This window comes from Populus alba, chromosome 1 (genome assembly GCF_005239225.2).
Source record: "Populus alba chromosome 1, ASM523922v2, whole genome shotgun sequence".
Classification (NCBI taxonomy): Eukaryota; Viridiplantae; Streptophyta; class Magnoliopsida; order Malpighiales; family Salicaceae; genus Populus; species Populus alba.
Window position 1 is genome coordinate 40,968,242 of NC_133284.1, and position 21,013 is coordinate 40,989,254.

At 30.7% G+C, this 21,013-nt stretch overlaps 2 protein-coding genes across 10 annotated transcripts; one reads left to right on the forward strand and one right to left on the reverse strand.

Annotated features, from left to right (window-relative positions):
- Nucleotides 1-1,687: 1,687 nt before the first annotated feature.
- LOC118056909 (transcription termination factor MTERF9, chloroplastic) lies at nt 1,688-5,774 on the forward strand. Of its 9 annotated transcripts, none has more exons than XR_004688865.2 (8): nt 1,688-2,046; nt 2,743-2,824; nt 2,904-3,031; nt 3,109-3,801; nt 4,243-4,556; nt 4,750-4,897; nt 5,356-5,414; nt 5,499-5,774. XR_004688865.2 is itself a non-coding variant. In XM_035069332.2 (7 exons), the coding sequence occupies exons 1-6, from the start codon at nt 1,783-1,785 to the stop codon at nt 5,363-5,365; spliced, it is 1,491 nt and encodes a 496-aa protein (XP_034925223.1). In that variant the 5' UTR covers nt 1,688-1,782; the 3' UTR covers nt 5,366-5,414; nt 5,499-5,774. The 9 variants fall into 9 exon arrangements, 3 of the variants coding, with proteins under 3 accessions (XP_034925223.1, XP_034925225.1, XP_034925222.1); XR_004688866.2 differs by having other exon boundaries at nt 1,689-2,046; nt 4,243-4,684; XR_012168985.1 differs by having other exon boundaries at nt 1,689-2,046; nt 4,243-4,684; nt 4,787-4,897.
- Nucleotides 5,775-14,964: 9,190 nt separating this feature from the next.
- LOC118056908 (uncharacterized) lies at nt 14,965-19,966 on the reverse strand. The gene is made up of 10 exons (XM_035069329.2): nt 19,742-19,966; nt 19,263-19,343; nt 19,068-19,175; nt 18,910-18,955; nt 18,529-18,604; nt 17,281-17,647; nt 16,777-17,026; nt 16,370-16,609; nt 16,156-16,275; nt 14,965-15,750 (listed from the first exon to the last, which is right to left on the reverse strand). Exons 2-10 carry the CDS (start codon nt 19,332-19,334, stop codon nt 15,305-15,307), a joined length of 1,725 nt encoding a protein of 574 aa, XP_034925220.1. The 5' UTR covers nt 19,335-19,343; nt 19,742-19,966; the 3' UTR covers nt 14,965-15,304.
- Nucleotides 19,967-21,013: the final 1,047 nt, after the last annotated feature.

Here is a 21,013-nt window from a genome sequence, read left to right on the forward strand (position 1 = left end):
TTAGTTATTATTAACAAAAAAACTAAAAGAGGAGGAATTTTATTATAACTCTTATAATATTATTCACTAGAATATTTGTTTTTCTTTTGTTTTTTTTTTGGTTTTTCTACTTTTAATTTATGTTTTTTTTAAAAAAAATTTAATTACATACTTCAATATTAGATTTATTGAGAATTATATTTTTTAATTTTTTTTAATTTATTTTTTATAAGGTTAATTCATACTTATGACGTGAACTACGAGTTTGACAAATTAACTTACTTAACTCGAGTATTTTTTCTTTTCTTGATTGACTATTTTCTCTAAACAAAAAACTATGGGGGTTACAACACCCCTTGTTTTTTTTTTTTTTTTTTTTTTTTGTAGTCTATGTTTTTTTTTATTTAAATTTTATTATTCAATATTAGGTTTATTAGGGATTAAGTTTTATATTTTTTTTCTATTTACTTTTTATAAAGTTATATTGTACTAATGACTTGGACAACAAGTATGATAGGTTAATTTGGTTGACTTGAGTTTTTTTTTTTTTTTTTTTTGTAGATTGATTTTTTTTTTTCAATTTCATCCTTTAATATTGAATTAATTTGGTATGCTTTAAAGAGATTATCCATATCTCATGACTTAAGTCACAAGTTTAGCATGTTAACCTTGATTGACTTGAGTAAATTTTTTTTTAATCAGTTTTTTTACGATTTCATCTTTCAATACTGAGTTGATTAAGAACCAAGTTTTGTGATTTGTTTTGGTATGCTTTCTAGAAATTATCCACATCTCATGGCATAGGCCATAAGTTTGACATGTTAACCTTGATTGACTTGAATATATTTTTTTAGTCAATTTTTTTAATTGATTTTTTTTTCAATCTCATCATTCAATATTGAATTTATTGAAAATTAAATTTCATATTTTTTTTTTATTTGTGCTTTCTAGATATTATCTACATCTCATGACTCGGATAACAAGGTTAACATGTTAACATGATTGACTAGAATTATTTTTTTTAATCATGTTTTTTTAATTTGATTTTTTAATATTAGGTTGATTAAGAATTAAGTTTAATAATTTGTTTTAAATTGTTTTTTATTGGCTTGTCCTAATTTAATAACCCGGGTTGTGAGTTTGACAAATTAAACCGGGTTGACTCATGTTATTTTTTAGATCATTTTTTAATTTTTTTTTTAATTTTATCATTCAACATTGAATTTATTAGAAATTAAATTTTATAATTTATTTTGATTTATTTTCTATAAAGTTATTATAATCTCATAACTTAATATATGGATTGACAAATTAATTCAAGTTGATATGAATCAATTTAATATAATATTATTTTAACGTTTATTATATGAATCTTGTCTTAATTATTTATTTGAGGTGAAACCATGTTTTATTTTTTATTATTATTATTTGTATCATTTGAATTGTTTTTAACCTATAAGATCTTATGAATGAGTCAAATTGAATTAATTCAAATGAGATTTAGACACATCATTCTAAACGACATTTCATTAAAATAATTTTTTTTTAAAAATTGATATTTTTTATATTTTCAGATTTTTCAATATATTAATATTAAAAATTAAAAATTTTAAAAATATTATTTTAATATATAAGCATCAGCTAGCATATTTCTAGACCACCCGTTAATTTAGTTAACAAGTGAAAGAGATGGGATTTATATTATCAGAGGCGAGGTGGGGTTTAAGGGCATATTCCCTCACAATCATATTCTATCCGAAAATTTATCATTCTCTGGCTATCAAAAACCTTAAGCATAAAGAGATGGCAGTTTGTTCTGTTTATCCATTAAACCGTAATCTCCTCTCTCACTCTCTTGCTCTTTCTCTTTCCCATCATTCTCATGCTTACTTGAGTGTAGAATCAGTGAGCAGAATAAGAAGAAAAGGCAGAAAAGGCAGTATGACTGTTAGGGTTTTATCCACCCATTCAAATGCTAAGATTCTCAACCCTAAACGAAAATCACGCTACGGCCACACCTTCAGTCTCTACGATACTGATACCGGTCTTGATGAATGGTTGCTGGATGTGAGTTTCTGTTTTACCCTTCATTCGCTACCCTTCAACTTTTATTTGCCATGTCTCTCTCTTTGCCTGGTTTTTTGTCTTCAAATTTTTTTTTAAAACTAATTTAGACTCTTAAATTGTTGAATATTGGTGAAGCTTGTATTTATTTGGTCATTTTCTTCTTAAATTTTCCAATTTGAATTGTGTATTTATCTTGAAAGAAGAAATATGTAGGTGTAAGGAAAAGAAAAGGATTAATAAGCTTACCGAAAAAATATCAACCATTAGATGGATATGTAGTGGATTTTATTAGTGAATGTCATAAATCTGATGGTTTTCTGTAAGTGAATTACCTGGCAAGATTAAATTGAAATTAATAATTTCTTGTTTTTTTACTTAACTATTTTATACTTGTCAGTATGTGATGTGAGTTCTTTTTCCTCTCAAGGAAAAAAATGTTAGAAAATTCCAAGCATGCTTTCTAGGAAATCGTTCATAGATATAAAAGTAAATGCCAAAATCCTGACGACCGTCTATTTCACCTCATTTTGATTTCCTTCCACTTCCACCCATCCTTGACACACTGTAAGAATTTTTTTACCAAATGATGATGTGATATTATTTACAATTGGTTATGATTAAGAAAATATTATTGAATGGCTACTGCATAGATTAGTTGTTAGCTACTTTTAATCTCTCTGTTGAATGTGTATTCAGGATGAATTTGCAGAGCCTATGGATTTTGAAGTCGATGGAAAGAAAAGAGTTAATTCACAGAAGAAAACAACTACCAGAGAAGGTATGCTCTAATGTTCTGTCAAGGCTTTGAGAATTTTTCAAGGGATGGTAATGCCTGAAGGAAAAATTTGTGCTTGCAGGTGGCCAGAGATTATTCAATTCAAGAACTAGCAAGAACACTCAGGAAAAGAGTATGGTTGGAAACTTCTATGGTACTAAAAATAGAACGAAAGAAGCTGATTCCTCTGACATTAATGGACAAGGAAAGGTATGGTTAGATTTTAGATTTTCATGTATACTGTACTAATGATGCAAAAAAAGCTTAGATGTTCTCTTTGGTTGCAGCTAATGACAGGGAAATCTACTGAGGACAGATATCCAAAGCTATCTGAAGAAATAGATTTGGATGAAAAGTGGCTCCCCCTTTTGGATTACCTAAGCACGTTTGGGCTCAAGGAATCACACTTTATCCAAATCTATGAGAGGCACATGCAATCACTCCAAATAAATGTATGTTCTGCACGGGAGAGGTTGGAGTACCTGCAGAGTATTGGCGTCAAACACAGAGATATAAAAAGAATACTTTTGAGGCAACCGCAAATTCTAGAATATACAGTGGAGAGTAATTTGAAGTCTCATACTGCTTTCTTGATTGGTTTAGGTATTCCAAATTCCAGAATAGGGCAGATAATTGCTGCTGCTCCATCTCTATTTTCTTATAGTGTTGAGAATTCTCTAAAACCCACAGTTAGATATTTGGTCGAGGAGGTTGGAATTGATGAAAAAAATATAGGAAAAGTTGTGCAGCTGAGCCCTCAAATCCTGGTTCAGCGGATTGATGTATCATGGAATACTCGCTATCTTTTTCTATCCAGGGAGCTGGGAGCATCCAGAGATAGCGTAGTAAAGATGGTAACAAAACATCCTCAGCTCCTTCATTACAGCATTGATGATGGATTTATCCCAAGGATCAATTTCCTGAGGAGTATCGGAATGCATAATGGTGACATCTTGAAAGTCTTGACCAGCCTTACACAGGTTAATTTGCTTCCTTTTGTATCCTCATTAAAAAAACTCTCTCTCTGCTTATGCTAGATATGCTTTGGCTGTTTGCTACAGAATATGAATTGGTTTCTTGATATGGCTGTGTTTTTCTTTATATTTTTAGATTCCTTTTGTATCCTCATTAAAAATATTCTCTCTTCTTATGCTGGATACGCTTTGGTTGTTTGCTACAGAAAATGGATTGCTTTCTCTATATGATCATGTTTATCTTCATATTTTTAGAGAACTCAATGCTGTCTTTGCTTTTACTATAAGTAGGTTTCACATGTCAAGGAGGGATGATGATAAACAAATATAGAGATACAAATGTTTTTCATCATATATTATTGTGCATTATAAAAGCTTGTTATTTGATTTTATGCATTTTCATGATTTCTAGCAAATGTTTAATGATTCTGCTGCTTGTCTTATCAGGTATTATCTCTGTCACTGGAAGACAATCTAAAGCCAAAGTACAAGTATTTGATCAATGAACTTCGTAATGAGGTGCAATCCTTGACCAAATACCCTATGTACTTAAGCTTGTCTTTAGACCAGAGAATTCGCCCTCGCCATAGGTTCTTGGTTGCCTTAAAGAAAGCTCCAAAGGGGCCGTTTCCTCTTAGTTCATTTGTTCCAACTGATGAAAGCTTTTGTCAGCAGTGGGCTGGAACTACTGTAGATAAATATTTGGCTTTTCGGCAACAATTGCTACTAAAAGAGTTCGCTAAGAAATATGAAAAACGACGGTAATGTTTTGTCGTCAAGCTTCTTCAATGTTGTTTCTAACACAAGTAAAGGAGTGAGGTCTGTCTATGAATTAAAGCAACCTGCAAGATTGGTTTCTGAAGGCTAGTGAGGACATTTTGGGGTGAAGGTCCGTCATTCAAACTACTTTTAGACCCTAATAAGCAAGTCACTGATGGCTGATATATTCTGTAGGTTTGGTTTGATGGCATGGTAATTTGACCAATATCAGACTCAGAGCACCCTTTTTGATGTTAGAGCTCTAAAAGGCACGTGAGGGTACGATCAGACCTGCTAGTAATTGTGAAGGAAAAAGAGATCAAGGAGATGTCTATAAAGTTAGGTCAGTAATCAGTCTGCAAATAGGAAATTAAATCTTTTTTTTTTCCTTTTTGCAGAACGAGGAAAGTCATCAAAGCACTATATATATATTTTTTTTTTAATAACTGGACATGGAATACATATTGCATCTGGCATGCACCATGAGGGTATTTTGTGGAAAACAAATAGTTGCTATATGCAGGGGTGTTTAGTCCATCATTTGACAGTCATCCTGCATGAGATTCCTCACTGTAAAAACTGCATATTTATAGCTAGGATAAAATTGGGATGATTATTCTAATTATAACAACTCTCATGGGTGATCATTTCAGTCTACATTACATTAGTTATAAAATATTCTTACGCCATTAAGTGACATCCTTCTGAATGTATTTATTGAGGATAAAAGTTTATTTTTTGATAAGCTAGTTTACTTATTTTTCTTATGTTGTTCCAATTATTGTTGCTTTGTTCTTTCAGCGTGCCGTGATGATACATTGTGTCTGAATCTTATGCCTCCAGAAAATAGTATTTGCAAGGTAGGTGTCTTGAGATCTTTTGTTTGTATTCTTATGTTGCCAATTATGATCTCATTTTCTCCAAGGATTTCCTGGTCAATGCAGGTCTATGCTAATGTCACACATCAAGAGGGGAAATTTTGAATGGGGCGTGTACTCACCGGAATTTTTTGTTATTCATATACCTTTTGTTTTTCTTTGTTTTTTTCCCCTGGACATATCATGCCTACACGCCTACACCTATATAATGTACTCTAGAGTTGCCTGTGCAGCTTCAAGAATCAGTACTGAGAGTAGCTGCTGCTTCTAACATATAAAAAAATAGAGATAAAAAAGACTATAATTGATTTGCTCAATGATTTGGATTTGACATTTTATGCATCTATTTGTAGCAAGTGCATATTTGAAGTTGCTTCACATCATGTTTTTATCATGCCATGTTACTGCCGAAATTTACCTCAGCTAAAGCTTGTTTCATTTCTGATTATGCTCCCTTGAATGAGACGGAGAACAGGATGTCGTGGGGACAGGACTGAGTCTGTTTGGCTGTGCGGCTGCGGCTGCATTTTATTAAAAACGCAGTTGCAGCCATGTGGTAAAAAAAAAAAAGGCATACTGTTTATTGGGTCTCATCTTTTTTCTGCGTTAGAAATGCAGCATTTGAAAAGCAAGAATTCCTTACTTTTTTACTATTCACGTTAATTGCATTGTTCAATGAACAGTGCAATTAACATGAACAGTGCAAGAAAATTGCACTGTTTACTTAAAAAACTTTAAAAAGTGAACAGTGCAATTCTCTTGCACTGTTAATTTTTTTTTATAAAAAAAACTAGTTTGGAGTGAATTTTATACATGATAATATTTTATTTAATTTTATTACATTAAAAAATTATAGAAATTGTAGTTCTTGTCGGATGTATTTCGTACGTAATGGAATTATAGATAGTTTTATGGAATAATAAAAAATATTTTATATAAAGTATGATTTATTTCATAATATAATAGCAATAGTTAAATTCATAATATTTAAATTAAAAATCATCAATATTAATATATATTTTTAAATTATTTTATAACCTCAATTTTAAAAGTATTTTTAACCAAACACATTAAACTAATTTTTATTTAACTTTAATTTCAACAACAGTTTTAACCAAACACCTATTTTTTCAAATCAACCTCAATTAAAAGTACTTTTTATAAAATAATTTTTTTCAAACCACAATTACAATAGCTATAGCAACACCAAACACACTCTAGAATCGTGTCGCTGACTACACGTGTATGGACCTACGCGACCTGGACGATGAAGGGACAGACCAACCTGTTTTATTCAGGCTCATGGTATTGGACTTTTTATCTGAGTCTATTATTAGTTTTAACTTATTATTTTTATTGAAAATTTTATTTAGTGAATTTTAAACTTGATTAGACAATATCACCTGTGACAAACCCAAACAAAAAAATCAATGTCCAAAAAAAAAAAAAAACACCAACAACAACGTTAATTCCAAGCCTCTTTATTGTTTTTTTTTTTTTTTTCAATACAGATTGAAAACCCTACTATATGACGAGAAGTCTTTTTGCGTTTAGAAAACAACGAATAATATTTTATTAGTTAATATCTAAATTCATTTTAAAAAAAAAATAGATACAAGCAAGAAAAAAATATTAAGTGAAGTTATTTTTCACTTTTGAGGAGTTACTTTTTATGAGTTATTGATTTTATTCTTTTTTATTTGTGTTTGTTCCTTTCTTTAAAATAAATTTCAATGAGTAAAATACTGCTTGTGTATCATAAAAAAAAAATTCTATACCATAACCCTTTTTAAATCCCTTTGTCAAAGCATTCTTAAATCCCTTTTTCTTAATTCTATTTTTTCGCCACTAATTTCTATTATGATTTTAGTATTAACATCACATATTCAAATCAATGTCAAGATCTGCAACAAATCCAAATGCCCCTCCCCTTTACCTCACCCCACTGCCTAGACCCCCCCCCCCCCCCAAAAAAAAAAAAAAAACTATCATACATAGAGAGAATTCACATCAAAAGGACACAGTTTACCCTTGGACTTGTACTCTTGACCCGTGCTTTCTGCCTCAATATCTTCATCAGAGTGAAATTCCCTTCATGGCTCTCCCTTCTTCCACTCATGGGGCAACATTCAAAGACACTTTGGCTCTTTTTTTTTTTTGGCATAATCTGTTTGAAGTCAAAATGACAACACCACTTCTTTTTGTTGGGATTTTATTTTATGTCTAGCACTAGTAAACTTCATATATCTTAATCCTTAGTTTTTTTTTTTTTGTTAAAAAAAAAAACACAAGAATCATCACATTAAAGTGACTCCCAAATAGCGTTTAGCTTGAGTGCGCGACTCCAAAGCCATAATGTCTCAAAACGAGAAGTATCTTTCACTTCAAAAAACTAGTAAAGGAAAAAAAGAAAAAAAAGTAAGAAAAGTTTTAACAATGGATAAGTCAATGGTACAACACCACGACGGTGCTCCTCTATCCCCAATAGCTTACATGATCCAAGTAGTTTACCATCACCATTACTTACAATCTTGGTTAGTAAAATTCTTAACTTTTTAATTGGTTGAATTTTATTTCTATGGTATTACAATTGTCATTGTACTTATCTAGCATTTTTTATGTCTAAAAAACGGAAAATATAAAAAAAATAATAAAAAATCTCACACTATACTCATTATATTTTTGCTCACTAATCAACTTTGTCAATCCTTTTTAGCAACTAGTCCTTTTACTAATTGTAGAACTTACCAAAATTGGTGAGAATTTATGACTGCTTAATTAACTATTTATATTTAAAAATCTAGTATTGCATATTTCTAATTTTCCTGGTGTATGTTGTTTTTTACTAATCTAAAAATAAATAATACTAAATAAATAAATATGTATTAGCTTAATTTTTGTATTGAGTTTTACTTGCATAATATGTTTGTGATCTCACCTATATTTCTAAGCTACCATTGCATGTATTTAAATAATGGTTGTCTATTGTCCACCTCGAGTACATTTATCATGGATCTAAACTTTAGCAATGCCTTTAGAAATGTTTAAGAGTAACTCCAACTCATGTGAGCTCTAATGACTGACATGGTACCCTGGTACTTACCTTTTTGGCATGTGAGAATAAATTAGTAGTTTTAGTAGGTCCAATCACTAGGGTTATAGTAAAAAAGTTCAAGTAAGCCTTTTTTTCTATTTCTTGATCGATTGTGACTTTGTTGCATGTCACAGTCACATAAATTAATTACCCTGGATTAAATAAATAAGATAATATAGAGCAAACAAAGAGTCGATCTCACAAGGAAGGTTTAGTCCATATTTTTGTGCTACATAATATGCAATTGGAGGGAGTTTAGATATTATCTAGATTATAGCACAATAAAACAATCAAGCTAAGTTAAATAAATAAATAAACTATCAAGAGAACAACCATTGGTTTTAAATAGACATCCACCTACAGAAATTAGAACCGATCATTGAAATGACGCATCAATCTATATATTCTGAATATTTATCATTTCTTAGCATTAGTTAGTTAACCAATCCACAATGTAACTAACCCTAACCATCAAACAACCATAGTGTCCACACTAATAATTTAATTGAATGGCAACCTTAAGAACTAGATAAGTTGATTATCTAGACACATAATTGTCTACAGTACATGTTTGATTTGATCGAATGTTTTTCCTAAGATTAATAACATAGATCCGCCACAATTATTAAATTTAGTTGCTTCACAAGTTTATTTACTACAACTCTGGTTTTGATACTAAATTTAGGAATAGATTATTTACAATAATAACTTAGAGTTCGTTCTAGCAATTAAAATATACAATCATAGAAAATAAATATAGGAAAAAAAACATATTCATCATAGAAACTAAAAAAAAAAGGTAAAATAAATCTCACAGTTCTTGAAATATGAAGGTTTTTGTATCCTTGCAACCAAGAAAAAAAAGTTTAGCATTGCATGTCTATTGAACAATTAATCAAAAGGAAAGAAGAATGCATGACTTCGGGTTTTTAGAGGAAAGGGTGTGTTTTTCTTCTCTTTCTAGCCGCCTCTCCTTTCCTTTCTCTCTTTCTTTTTATTTGATAGGAAACCCTAATCCCCTTTTCCTATAAAATAGTCATTTTCTAAGTATATAATTTACATTTAAGTATTTCAATAACATTTTTTCTAAAAAAGAAGAAATAGCATTGTATAAAATCCTTAAGCTTTGACTTTGGACTTAGAGGAACTAAATTTTTGAAATAAAAACTTGAATGCCGGTTTGGATACTTTGGGAAGTAAATTGAATTTATTTCTTCACAAAACATGTCTGTTGGTAGGTTTCATATGTCATTTTAAAAAAAATATATATCTATCATATAAGCTCTTTTTCTGCTGATATTTAGTAAGCTGATAGGTCTTCGAGTTAGAAATCTAAAAAAAATGAGTTTGCATAAAATGAACTTCTCTAGCTCAAGATATTCAAGTCGGAATAGTCGAAGGTCAATATTGGCAGAATGCGAAATTTGTCTTTAAATGATGTGATTTCCATGCTTTTTCTCTTTTATTTTTCTTGCCATATATTTATAGAAATGTATGAATATAGCTTTCAAATACAATTGGAATCACTTCATTTTGACCTCTAAAGCTCAAGCTCTACACAAAACATTGATAAGAAGTCAAATTTGTCAATTATCTTTAATATACTTTTTTTTTAGTCTTACATCTAAAAGTGCCTTCAAAACATAAAATAAAAAAAACATAGGCAAAATGCTAAGTAAATATAGATAAAACTATTGAATAATATAGTTGCATCAGACCTGCATGATTTTATTAACTATCATAATGATATTTTCATAAGTCAAGTTTACTATATTTTTCATTTTTGTCTAGATAGCCTTCATATTAGTATTAGACAAGTTTAATGTCCAATAATAGGATGTCTTCTTAAGAGCTACCACTACTAGCTTAATGAAACTTGGCACGACTAGTTATGATTATCTAATCATGTCATTCGGCTCATAAAAAGAAACAAATATTGGCTGTGCCGGAGACATAATCATGCTAATGTCAGGTGCTTATATACATAATAACATTGAGAGAAGTGGGAAAGTGAGATACTATATGAGAACACCCTAGTTTTCTCTCAATGTAGTTCTTTATTGTTGTGGAAAATTAGATGATGAAGCAAACATCTTGTGACTTATTTAATATAGGTCATTTTAATAAGACAAATCAAATAGAATGTTGGTGTCTAACGTTTTGATTTCTAATAAATGTATATTGTAGAAGATGTATTTTTAATAGTAATGTCAGTAAGTAAGAAGTAAAAGGTAAATGGAAAGAGTATAAAATGGAATGTAAAGGGATGCTTGAAAATAAAACAACAAAGGAAAATAATAATGAAAGTTAAATTACAAGGATGTAAAGAAATTGCATGTATGAAATTAGTCATCTTTCCCATAACTAAATAACTTATTTATATTGATACAATATTAGAGCTTCACATGAACATCTAAATCTAATATTATATAGAATTTTCATATCAAATAAGAAAATTACATTATGAATCCTAATATAAACTAAATTCTAATATAAACTAAATTCTAACTTGTTGCGCATCCTTTTTTATGGCAATTCCATCAATCCTAACTTATTATACAAATATCAATTTGTTCCATTAAAGACTCATACTCTAAATAGGTCTAGATCTTTTGGTTGATTAGGGAACTTGTGTTGTTGTCATCAATCCCTTCTTGTTTTTTGTATTTGATCTGAACTTTTCTTGAACCTAATTGATTTTATTGTTATTAATTGATTTTAGCCTTTCTTTCCCTATTTAGTCCTAAACAACTAGTATTATTACATAGTCGACACATGAGTTTTTATTTTTAAAATAAAGAATATGAAAAAAAATGAAAAAAATAATTACCTATTTTGCATTTTTTATGATCTACTTTACAATATTTTTCAAGAAAACTTTATAGGGTACATGAAGTAACTAACTAGTAGCATTATATTAGTTATTTCCTAGGTTTATTTTGAAAAAATCGATGGATATTAGAAAATGAGAGAAAATAAAATTCATAACCTAAAAAAAATAATAAAAATATTTCTTCTACTTGTATCCATATATTTAATAAAATGTTATTAGTTATTCCTTGAACATCATAAAATTTTTTATTTTTTTTACATAAAAATAGTTTCTTCAAAATTTTTTTATTAAAATAAAAAGTTAAAATACTACCTGCAACTTAATACGTGGGTACCACCAACTTGTTTAATACCAAAATACTATTTTTACAAAAATATTCTAAAATTGGCACATGTAGAAAAAACGAGTAAAAACTAGTATTTTTTAATAGAGAACATCTTCGAGAGCATCACAGCTAAAATATATTGTAGTGACCTAGGATGAGCAAGTAATAAAACTAGCCATCATCCATGACATTTTGGATGTTCATCTTAGACCCGTTAAAGAAAATTAAGGAGTTGACTTTTACGCATTTCATTTTCTCGTCATTTATGTAGACTTCCATGGACGGTGATTCCTCTATCAGCGGAGGGAAAGAAAGCCTCCTCAATATTCCTATACAAACACAGGTATTTCGTTACATTCTAAGTATATGGTTGTTGCAAATTTAAATAAATATATATATATAAATAAAAGCTAAGCACAATGTTTCAAAAAAGTTAATTTTTGAATATATATATATATATATATATATATATATATATATATATATATATTATAGAACTCTAAAACGTGTAGGAAATTCATTGTAGCAGCTTTGTTTTTTTTTTTTTTTGTTTTTTTTTTGTATCAGTGTTTTTTTAAATGTAGTTTTTTTTTTTTGCTTTTATTTCTTTTTTTTGTTACATGTTTTTTTATTCTTTTTTTTTTACCCAAAATTGACTTCTTTGTCTTTGTTTTTTTTTTTTTTTTCAAAATTATCTTTACTATTTTTTTAAATATTGAGCTGGTTGAAAATTTAACTATGTAGTTTTTTTTCTTTAAGAGATTGTGAATTGCTATAATATTCTCATACATTGTTTTTTTTTTCTTTTTATGATTTTTTTTTTTCAAAATGGTCTTTGTAGATTTTATTTTTTTTTATATTAAGTTGGTTGAGAATTTAGCTATAGGTTTTTTTTTAAAAAAAAATAATATGGATTGCTACAGTATTTCCCCTATATAGTTTTTGTTTTTTACTATAGTGTTTTCCCACATATTTTTAAAAAAATTTATATTTATCGAATTTATTTTTTTCAATATTGAGCTGAATGATAATCTAGCTTTAACTTTCCCCACATATTTTTTTTTTGATTTTTTTTTTTTTTGTTTTTTTTCAAAATTGTCAATTTTTACATTTTTTTTTTCAGAATTATTTTTGTTGATTTTATTTTCTTACTATTGAGTTGGTTGAAAATTTAGTTTTTTTGTTTATTTCTTTAAAAACAATGTAGCTTCTCCCCACGTGTTTTTTTTTTTTTTTCACTTTTGTTTCCTTTTTTTTTCATGTTTTTTTCATTTATTTTACCCAAAATTGACTTTTTTTATATAAAAAAAAAAGTCTTTGTCGTTTTTTTATATTTATCTGGTTGAAAACTTAGCTTTGTAGCTTTTTTCAAAAAAAAAAAAAAAAACACTATGGATTACTACAATATTAGCTTTTTTTTTCTTTTTAATTTTTTTTAATGAATTTTTTTTGTTTGATTTAGTTTATTAATGTTAATTTTTTTTTATTTAGTTATCAGATTTTCATGATATGGATCTCGGGTTTGATGGGTTGACCTGATTTCACAAGTTATTTTTTTTCATTTAGTTTAGTTTGTTAAAGTTAATTTTCTTTCTATTTAATTATCAGACTTTTATACTTTCATGACACGTATCATAGGCTTGACGGGTTAACTTAGCTTAATGGGTTAACCCAGTTAGTTCTAGGTAAACCCGTCATTTTTTTTCTATTTAGTTATCAAACTTTCCTGATGCGAATCTAAGGTTTTACAGGATAACCTAGTTTAAAGAGTAAACTCAATTAATTTATTTTTTTTTTCTTTTTCTTCATTAGTTTTTTCCTTCCTGATGATTTTTTTTCTTTGTTTTTTTTTTTAATTAGTCTATTTAATTATCACACTTTTATGACACGACCTTATAACCAGACCCATATCCAATATTTTTAAGTTCGGTATTACAGTCAGACTCACTTAAACTTGGGTCATGCAAGTTTAATTTTATTATTAATATTATAAATATTATTTTTAGGATCAGACGTTGCAACCAAACCCAAAGATTCTTGGGTATGGCCTTGCAAAAAAACTCAAAATTTTTAAATTTTTGTTTTTTTTTTAATATTTTTATACAAAAAAAAAAAAAATGACCCGCGGCATCGCACGGGTCATGTGTCTAGTGTGTGTGTGTGTGTATATGTAGTGTTACGTCTTGCACCTAGAGATTAAGCACCGCGAATTCATGTCCAATTGCTTGTAATTTGTTGTAGAAAGTCAAAATTACAAGACATAGACTAAATAGAAACACAGTAAAAATTTAAAATTAAACAAATGAATAATTTATTTGTGTTAAAAAAATTATTTGGCCTGCGGCCAAGTGTGGAATCAATTAACTAGTATATGTTAAAAGATCTAGGGTTTTTCCGGATGCTTTCCTATTTATATGAAAAAATAAAACACTTTACGTTTTGTTTTTTTTTTTAAAAAAAAACACTTGCAATTGAGTTCTTTTATAGTCTAATTATATAGAGTTAGGCTTGAAATTATGGAAAATTATCAAATTAAAAGATAAAGAAATGAAAAGTAAAATACAAAGAAAATACATGACTCACTTGAAATCATCAATAATTTTTATTGAGGTTCAAAACTTTATTTTCCAATCCATAAGTTTTAGAGAGAAGAGCGAGTCATTAAAAAGTAAAGAAAAAGAAAACAATTGGTTGTAAAGATTTTAGGAACCAAAATAACTAATTTCAGTGTTTAAGAACCGAGAGAAGTTCGAAGGTCGTTGTTTTTTCTTTAAAATTGATAGGATTGGTCAATCAAGTTTAGTTTTGATTTTTAAAATTTAATTAATTATTTTTTAGTGATTAGTTTATATTGATTTTATTTGGGGGAAGGGGGTTAGATTTTTTAAATAAAAATAGCTTGAAAATAAAACTTTAAACCAAACAATCCTTGCCTCTCGTTTTTTCAGCCGCACCACCACTAGTGACTGGATTCTAGGAATAGCGAGTGACAGGTTACCTCCGACCTCAGGCAACTTGTCTCTTGCTTAATTAAGAAAATAAGAGCGGGCATCCACGAAATATAAAAGAAACCCAGGTAGGAGCTTAGGCTTCATGCGACCACACCTAACTTATTTTTAAAATTAATAAATTATATATTAAAAAATTAATATCGGTAAAAATCTCATCACTCAATATTTTTTTAAAAAAAAATACTTTCCAAGACTTTACATATAAATAAAAAATACATAAAAAATTTGTACAACTCGCAGCTAAATACAGGCCCATTACTTACTCTATAGTAATAATACAAAACATCTAAACATAAAACGAAGAATTAGAAACCCAGGAAACACAACTGTAAAATAAGAACATGAAACGCATCCAGAGGGGGCAGGCGGTATCTGTCCTCCGAGGAGATGGTTTTCTTCAATCTAGATAATCTGGTTTTCTTAACTTAGAACTTGCATCAATTATCTCAAGATAATGGAAACACGTGTATGATAGTTTTCTGCATCTATTGTCACTCATCTCTTCCAGACAAAAACTGATAAAAATATCACTTTACAATGGGGATGGGGGAACAAGAAGAGGATAATGAAGAAACAAACACGTTCTGGTTACACTCTGAAGAAAATAACCTAATCCGAGTCAGATAATTGAGCACGGTCATCGAGTGTTGTGACCATTTTAGATAGGGTCTCTTCCATGTCTTCCAATTCTTCCTTCCCAAAACCCCAGCTTCTAACCAACTCAGTCCCAGGGGCTCCTTGCTGAATTCCAAGTCTACGAAGATTTGCCAACCTGCTCTCCAAAAATGGCAAGACAGCTGTGCTTGAGCGCAGTCTAGCTGCCATGGGGATGGAATGGACATCAAGTGATCCCCTTGATGAACAACCTGGAACTGGGCTGCTCAAGAGCTCACCGCGTTGGCCAACAAGGTTACTAAAGATTTTCGGAAATGGCAATGGTATTGGAAGTGGGCAGCTGGAGACTGATAAGTGACAGAATTTTGGTCTTGATGAGGAATTTTCACAAGCATCATTAACTGAATCCGTTACTTCAGAAATGAAAGCATGGTGACCTCCTGCAGAACAAACACAGTGAAGTAAGAGGATATATACAGGATCCTTGTTAAGAAGCAGATAGGAAAGAGAACCAAGATTAATAAAAACTCTTTTCCATGAAGATTGCAAGAGAACCTATTACAAGAAAGAACAGGAAAGCTATGATTTTCTCTAGTCTCTTTTTTCTCAATGGATGCTCGCAAATGCATAGAAAAAACTATTACTATCAAGAACTCTTTAATGATTAGAAGGTACACTTCGACTTTATGATGTCCATGAAGTAGAAGTTAACAACGCAGATATGAAGCCCAAAGATTGCAAAAGGAAAATTTTGCAAGACCTGACATAAGCTTGGAAACAAAGCCATTTAAGTAACAAATTAAGACTATATTAGTTTTGATACATGTTCAAATTACAACCAGTACCTGATCGAAAAGCTCCGTGCACAGTCATGAACTCCACTGCTTGCATATCCTCCACATCTTCTGCAATCTCTGGTGTTAATGGCTGCAAATTCCTCAGTAAAGAGTGCTCAACATGTTCCCCTGGATTTTATAATCTTCAACAATTAACCAAACTCATTGACAGAAATAAGGACATGAGATGAAAAAAAAAAAAAAAAAAATACTTGAAAAATACCAGAAATTGGAGGTGCTGGCATTGCAACATCAAGAATAGTCACCATATTTTGCCTAGCTTGCCCTGCTAACATTTGTATAACTCCATTAACATCCACAGCGCCAGAAAAATTATGCGAATTTGCAGGTCCAAGTGGCTCAATTCGGAAAGGGACACTAATAGAGTGTAGAGCAGCGGCATACACTGCACTGCTGTGGTAAGGCATCTCATCTTTAATGCAAAGGTGCATGGAAGCTTTACCTTCAACATCAAGAGTAGATTACCCAAAAAACAGAAAAACAGAAGTAAATAACTCAAAAAGATAATGCTTCAGATTCAAGATATAAAACAAAGCATAAAAAAGAAACCAAAACAGAGCATCACATATAGATAATGTCAAGAGAATATGTAAATACAATTATGCTTACTTGTACTTAGCAAGGGTAAACCAACTGGCACAATCAATTTACAGAAGGATGACAGTCTTGAAAAAGAAAGTGCATCGTGAATGCTCCTGGAAAGTTTTTGTTTTTGGCTAGTCAGGTTCATGTGAGAACCAGGACCCCTCACAGTATAAAGTAAAACTGGTGTATTTGTATATTCATCTGCAATACTCTCCAAAAAGTCTGCAGCTATAGCAGAGAAACCTCCTGAGTCATCAACAATGAATTGAAATCCCTGTTAAGATCAACAAAGATTTAGCATCAAGGCACAGTGACATAAATCAAATCAAAACTCATATGGCAGTGTTAATGTTTAAGCGGAGGTTTTGGAAGACTCAGCAAGCATCCCAAACTTCTCAAGAGCCAGGACAATAAACTACGTTAAAATCATTTTTTTCAAAAATAATGTAAGAAAAACAAAGAATACTTTTGAGTTCAGATGGAATTGAAGAACATAATAAGATCAAAACTCCTTGTAAGGAAATTTACCTGAATGTGGTCGCACTCTTCTATGAAAAACCGAAGCCTCTCACTTATTTCTTCTCCTCGTAGACCCCCAGAAAAAATATCCCTTCCAATTCCATAATTGTCAAATTCCACATTATTCATCCATAATCCATTTAACTCATATAAACTTTGGGGATGGTAGTGTACTTTTGAGAAATCTGTCCAATACTGGACATCACTTTCTAAACAATCAACTATGTCCTGATTTTGTATTTCTCTTGGATTATCATTCTTCCCATTGCTTATACCTTTTGAGAGCCTCAAGGTCTCCAGCTCTTCCTCGTACAAACTTTGCAAGAACAAATTCTTCTTTAAAGGCTCAGATGCATGAGTTGAAACATTACTAGTCCTGCATGATATCCTTAGATAAACAAATGTTCTAAAACTCTCACAGTAGAAATCACAGGCAATAAATGGCTTGGCAATTCATGTAGTTTTTCCAAAATTTAAAAGTTTCCCAACAACAGCTAACTAAATTTTTTGCCCTTCTCTTTTGACAAGTGTTAAGAACCATAAACTTAAGGGGAAAAAAGAAAGAAGGAGAAAGAAAGAAGGAGAAACCCTATAGGTGATGCAACTTCAATTATAAAAAACAGCAAAGGAGCATCTAAACTAGCTTCAACACATTTCTTAAAAGTACTTAATCCATCGTTTCAAACTAGCTTCTAATTGAGGGACAGTAGATGTATATTCTACTTGAAAGGATCTTTATGATGAAATAATCATTTTGAATCTTAATCTTAAACAAACCTGATGATAAGACAAATAATGCATTTCTCATTTCAGTAGGACTGAGAGTAAACGGTGCATAAAATATAAGCATATTAATACCAATCAGAATTTTGAAGTTCACTTCACTTGCATTTGAGTGATGGTCACTGCACAAAGAGATCATAACGGAAATAAAGTTATGCAATCTCATTTGATTACCAACTCAACTTGTTAACAAACAATTCACAGTACAGAAGGAACAGTGGTTAATAAAATTCCCGTGACAGACATCCTAGTTGAAAATAATGCAAATTTGATAACGTCGCTTTTATTATAAAGTTTTAGACTGAAGCCGTAGGTGCCACTTCTAAGAAAATAAAGACAGAAATCACCAACAAAGCCATCTAGCCAAAACATAAACATATTATTATTTAAAAAATTAGTCTTTAATTAGAGACGCGGAATTATAAGACAACGCATTTTATTCTTAATTTGTAAATCAAACATTACAAGTCTCACCATGTGCAGACATTTGAAGGTGCTGATGAGCTATCGTTATACAACGTACCACGTGAACTCATAGATCCAAGAGACCCTGCAATGTCAAAGAATCCAGCTAAATAAATTTTGCTCAATACCAATTAATCAGTCCTGATGACAGAAGCTTCTCTGTTAATTAGAGTTACAATAAACAAACACTTGCCCAAACACGCAAAGGATATCTATAAACTCAGATCCTAACTGTATAAACTATCTACACTAAAGAATTCTCCTACAATTTTTTATAAAAGAGATATTCATCAGAATGAACTGAAATCTGCACTGCACTCGCAAAATGTCGGTAAGGAAAAATTACTACCACCACTACTTGTTAATATTGAAAAAAAAATTAAGAAGTACCTTGGTAGTCTATTGAGAGTAAGCGAGGAGTATAAGTCTGAACACCCTGCACATTTTTACAAAATAATACCATTACCAATATATTTCTCTAATTAATTCAAATGGCAGAAATTTGCAAAAAAGAAAAAAAAAAAAATTAAATGGGAAAAAAAAATTACTTGGTTTGTTTCGCCAGTGCGGTAGAGAGTGTCCATATTGAGGTACTGACTTTGGTTTTTGAAAACTGGATCACTCTCAGGATCCCCAGCTAATCCAAGCAACTCATCCTTTTTAACATAAAAAAAAAACGATTAAGCACCGTAAACTAAAAATTAAACTTTAGTTGAGGGGGGGGGGGGGGGAAGGAAGATTACCTGGAAGTTCCAGAAATGAGAGCCTACAAAATTTGCAAAACCTCCGACTTGAACCGTCAGTAATTCCCTCATTGCTATCTCCTGTCAGTCAATTAACTAATGTAATTAAAGAAAGGAGTAGTTTGGTGTGCTCCGAAAATAGATGACGAGGGAGAGGGTTTTAGCAAGTGTGGAAGCTTTTATGGTTCGCGGGTGGTATAGGCATGAAAAGGAAGGAACTTGATAGTGTGGTTCAAAAGTTCTGCATCGGGCTCTTGTAGCCTAGACCCTAGAGCATGCATATTCGCAACAAAACAAAACCACACCGATACGTCTTGGACAAACCATTCAAACAATATCATCCTTATTCCACCTCAAATATTCTCCGGAGGCATCATACCTCCGGTATTTAGCCCCAACACTTCAAATATGAATACACACACACACACACATATAAAATATGCGAAATAAGCTGTAAAATGCGCATGGGGAAGAGATACCTGGCGGGTTGGAGGCGCGTGAGGACTATGTTGAGTATTTCCGGGTTGTGAATGGTTGTGGAGGCTGCTGAGTTACTGGACAGTTGCTCGTTGCCGCTGTTGGGTCTTGGTGTGGTGAAGGACTGGCTTTCTCGGCGTGTTGGCGCTGTGGCAAGGGTTGTGCTGGAGAGGGGAGAGAGAGCAGCTGTTTTGGCAGTGGTTTGTTGGAGACGCTGTGGTGATGTTGTGTTGGTCTGCTGGGCCCATGACGATGATAACTATTGGATTGGTCCGGCCCATTTAATTTGGTTAGTAGGCCGTCGCCCTTACTCAATAAGCTTTGATTATTGACCCCTCTTAAATTATTATATTACATCTAAAAAAATATTGAATGACATCTAATAATAAATTCGAACGCGTAAAAAAAACTTACAAGAACATCATTACTAAAAACCATTTGAGAAACCACCTTCATGCACAAGAAAAATGACACCAGCCAAAACTAAAAAAACCGGGTTTGAAATTGACCTTCAAAAAAAAAAAAACCGAGTCAACCCGATTTGAACCGGTTTTTCCCTAAAAAACCGAACCGAACCGAAAAGTTTGAACCGTTTCGGTTTTTTTTTTAAAAAAAAATTGGTTTGAGTTTTTTTTTGATAAAAACCAAACACGAACCAAATAATATTCTGCTCACCCCTAAATAAGCAGCAACCAACACTATTTTTACCACACAAAACAACACTAAAAGGCTTAGAGTAATGCAAAACATAATCTAAACAATATAAGTGTAAAATATAATAATAATAACACAACATTAGTAACCATGAATTTACTCTCTCGAAATCATCGATTTAAATTTTACAAACTTCAGGATTATTAGAGGATTTATATGATTAATTAACTTTCAAAACTCGTGAAATTAGTCGAGATACATGCAAGCTGACTCGAAAATCTATATTAATTAGAAAAAAAAAAAAAACCAACTCAACATAGTAATACCAATAGCCCCCCAATCTAGTGAATTCTCTCATAGAAGGTAGGGTAATTAGTATTAAATTTATATTTCTTATTTAAAAAGATATTTTAGAGAGTACAAAATAAATTGAATTTTTTTTGGAAAAAAAAAATTCAAAAGATGAAATTATTTGTTAGTTAAAATTTCGATAAAGTCATTTTCCTTTTAAAAATTAACGTATCAATAACTTTTTCTTCTTGAAGAATATATGCTAGGAAATCGATTAAGAGACTTATTATTTATTTTTCAAAATAGATTTCTTAAGGTTGCTCCTTTAA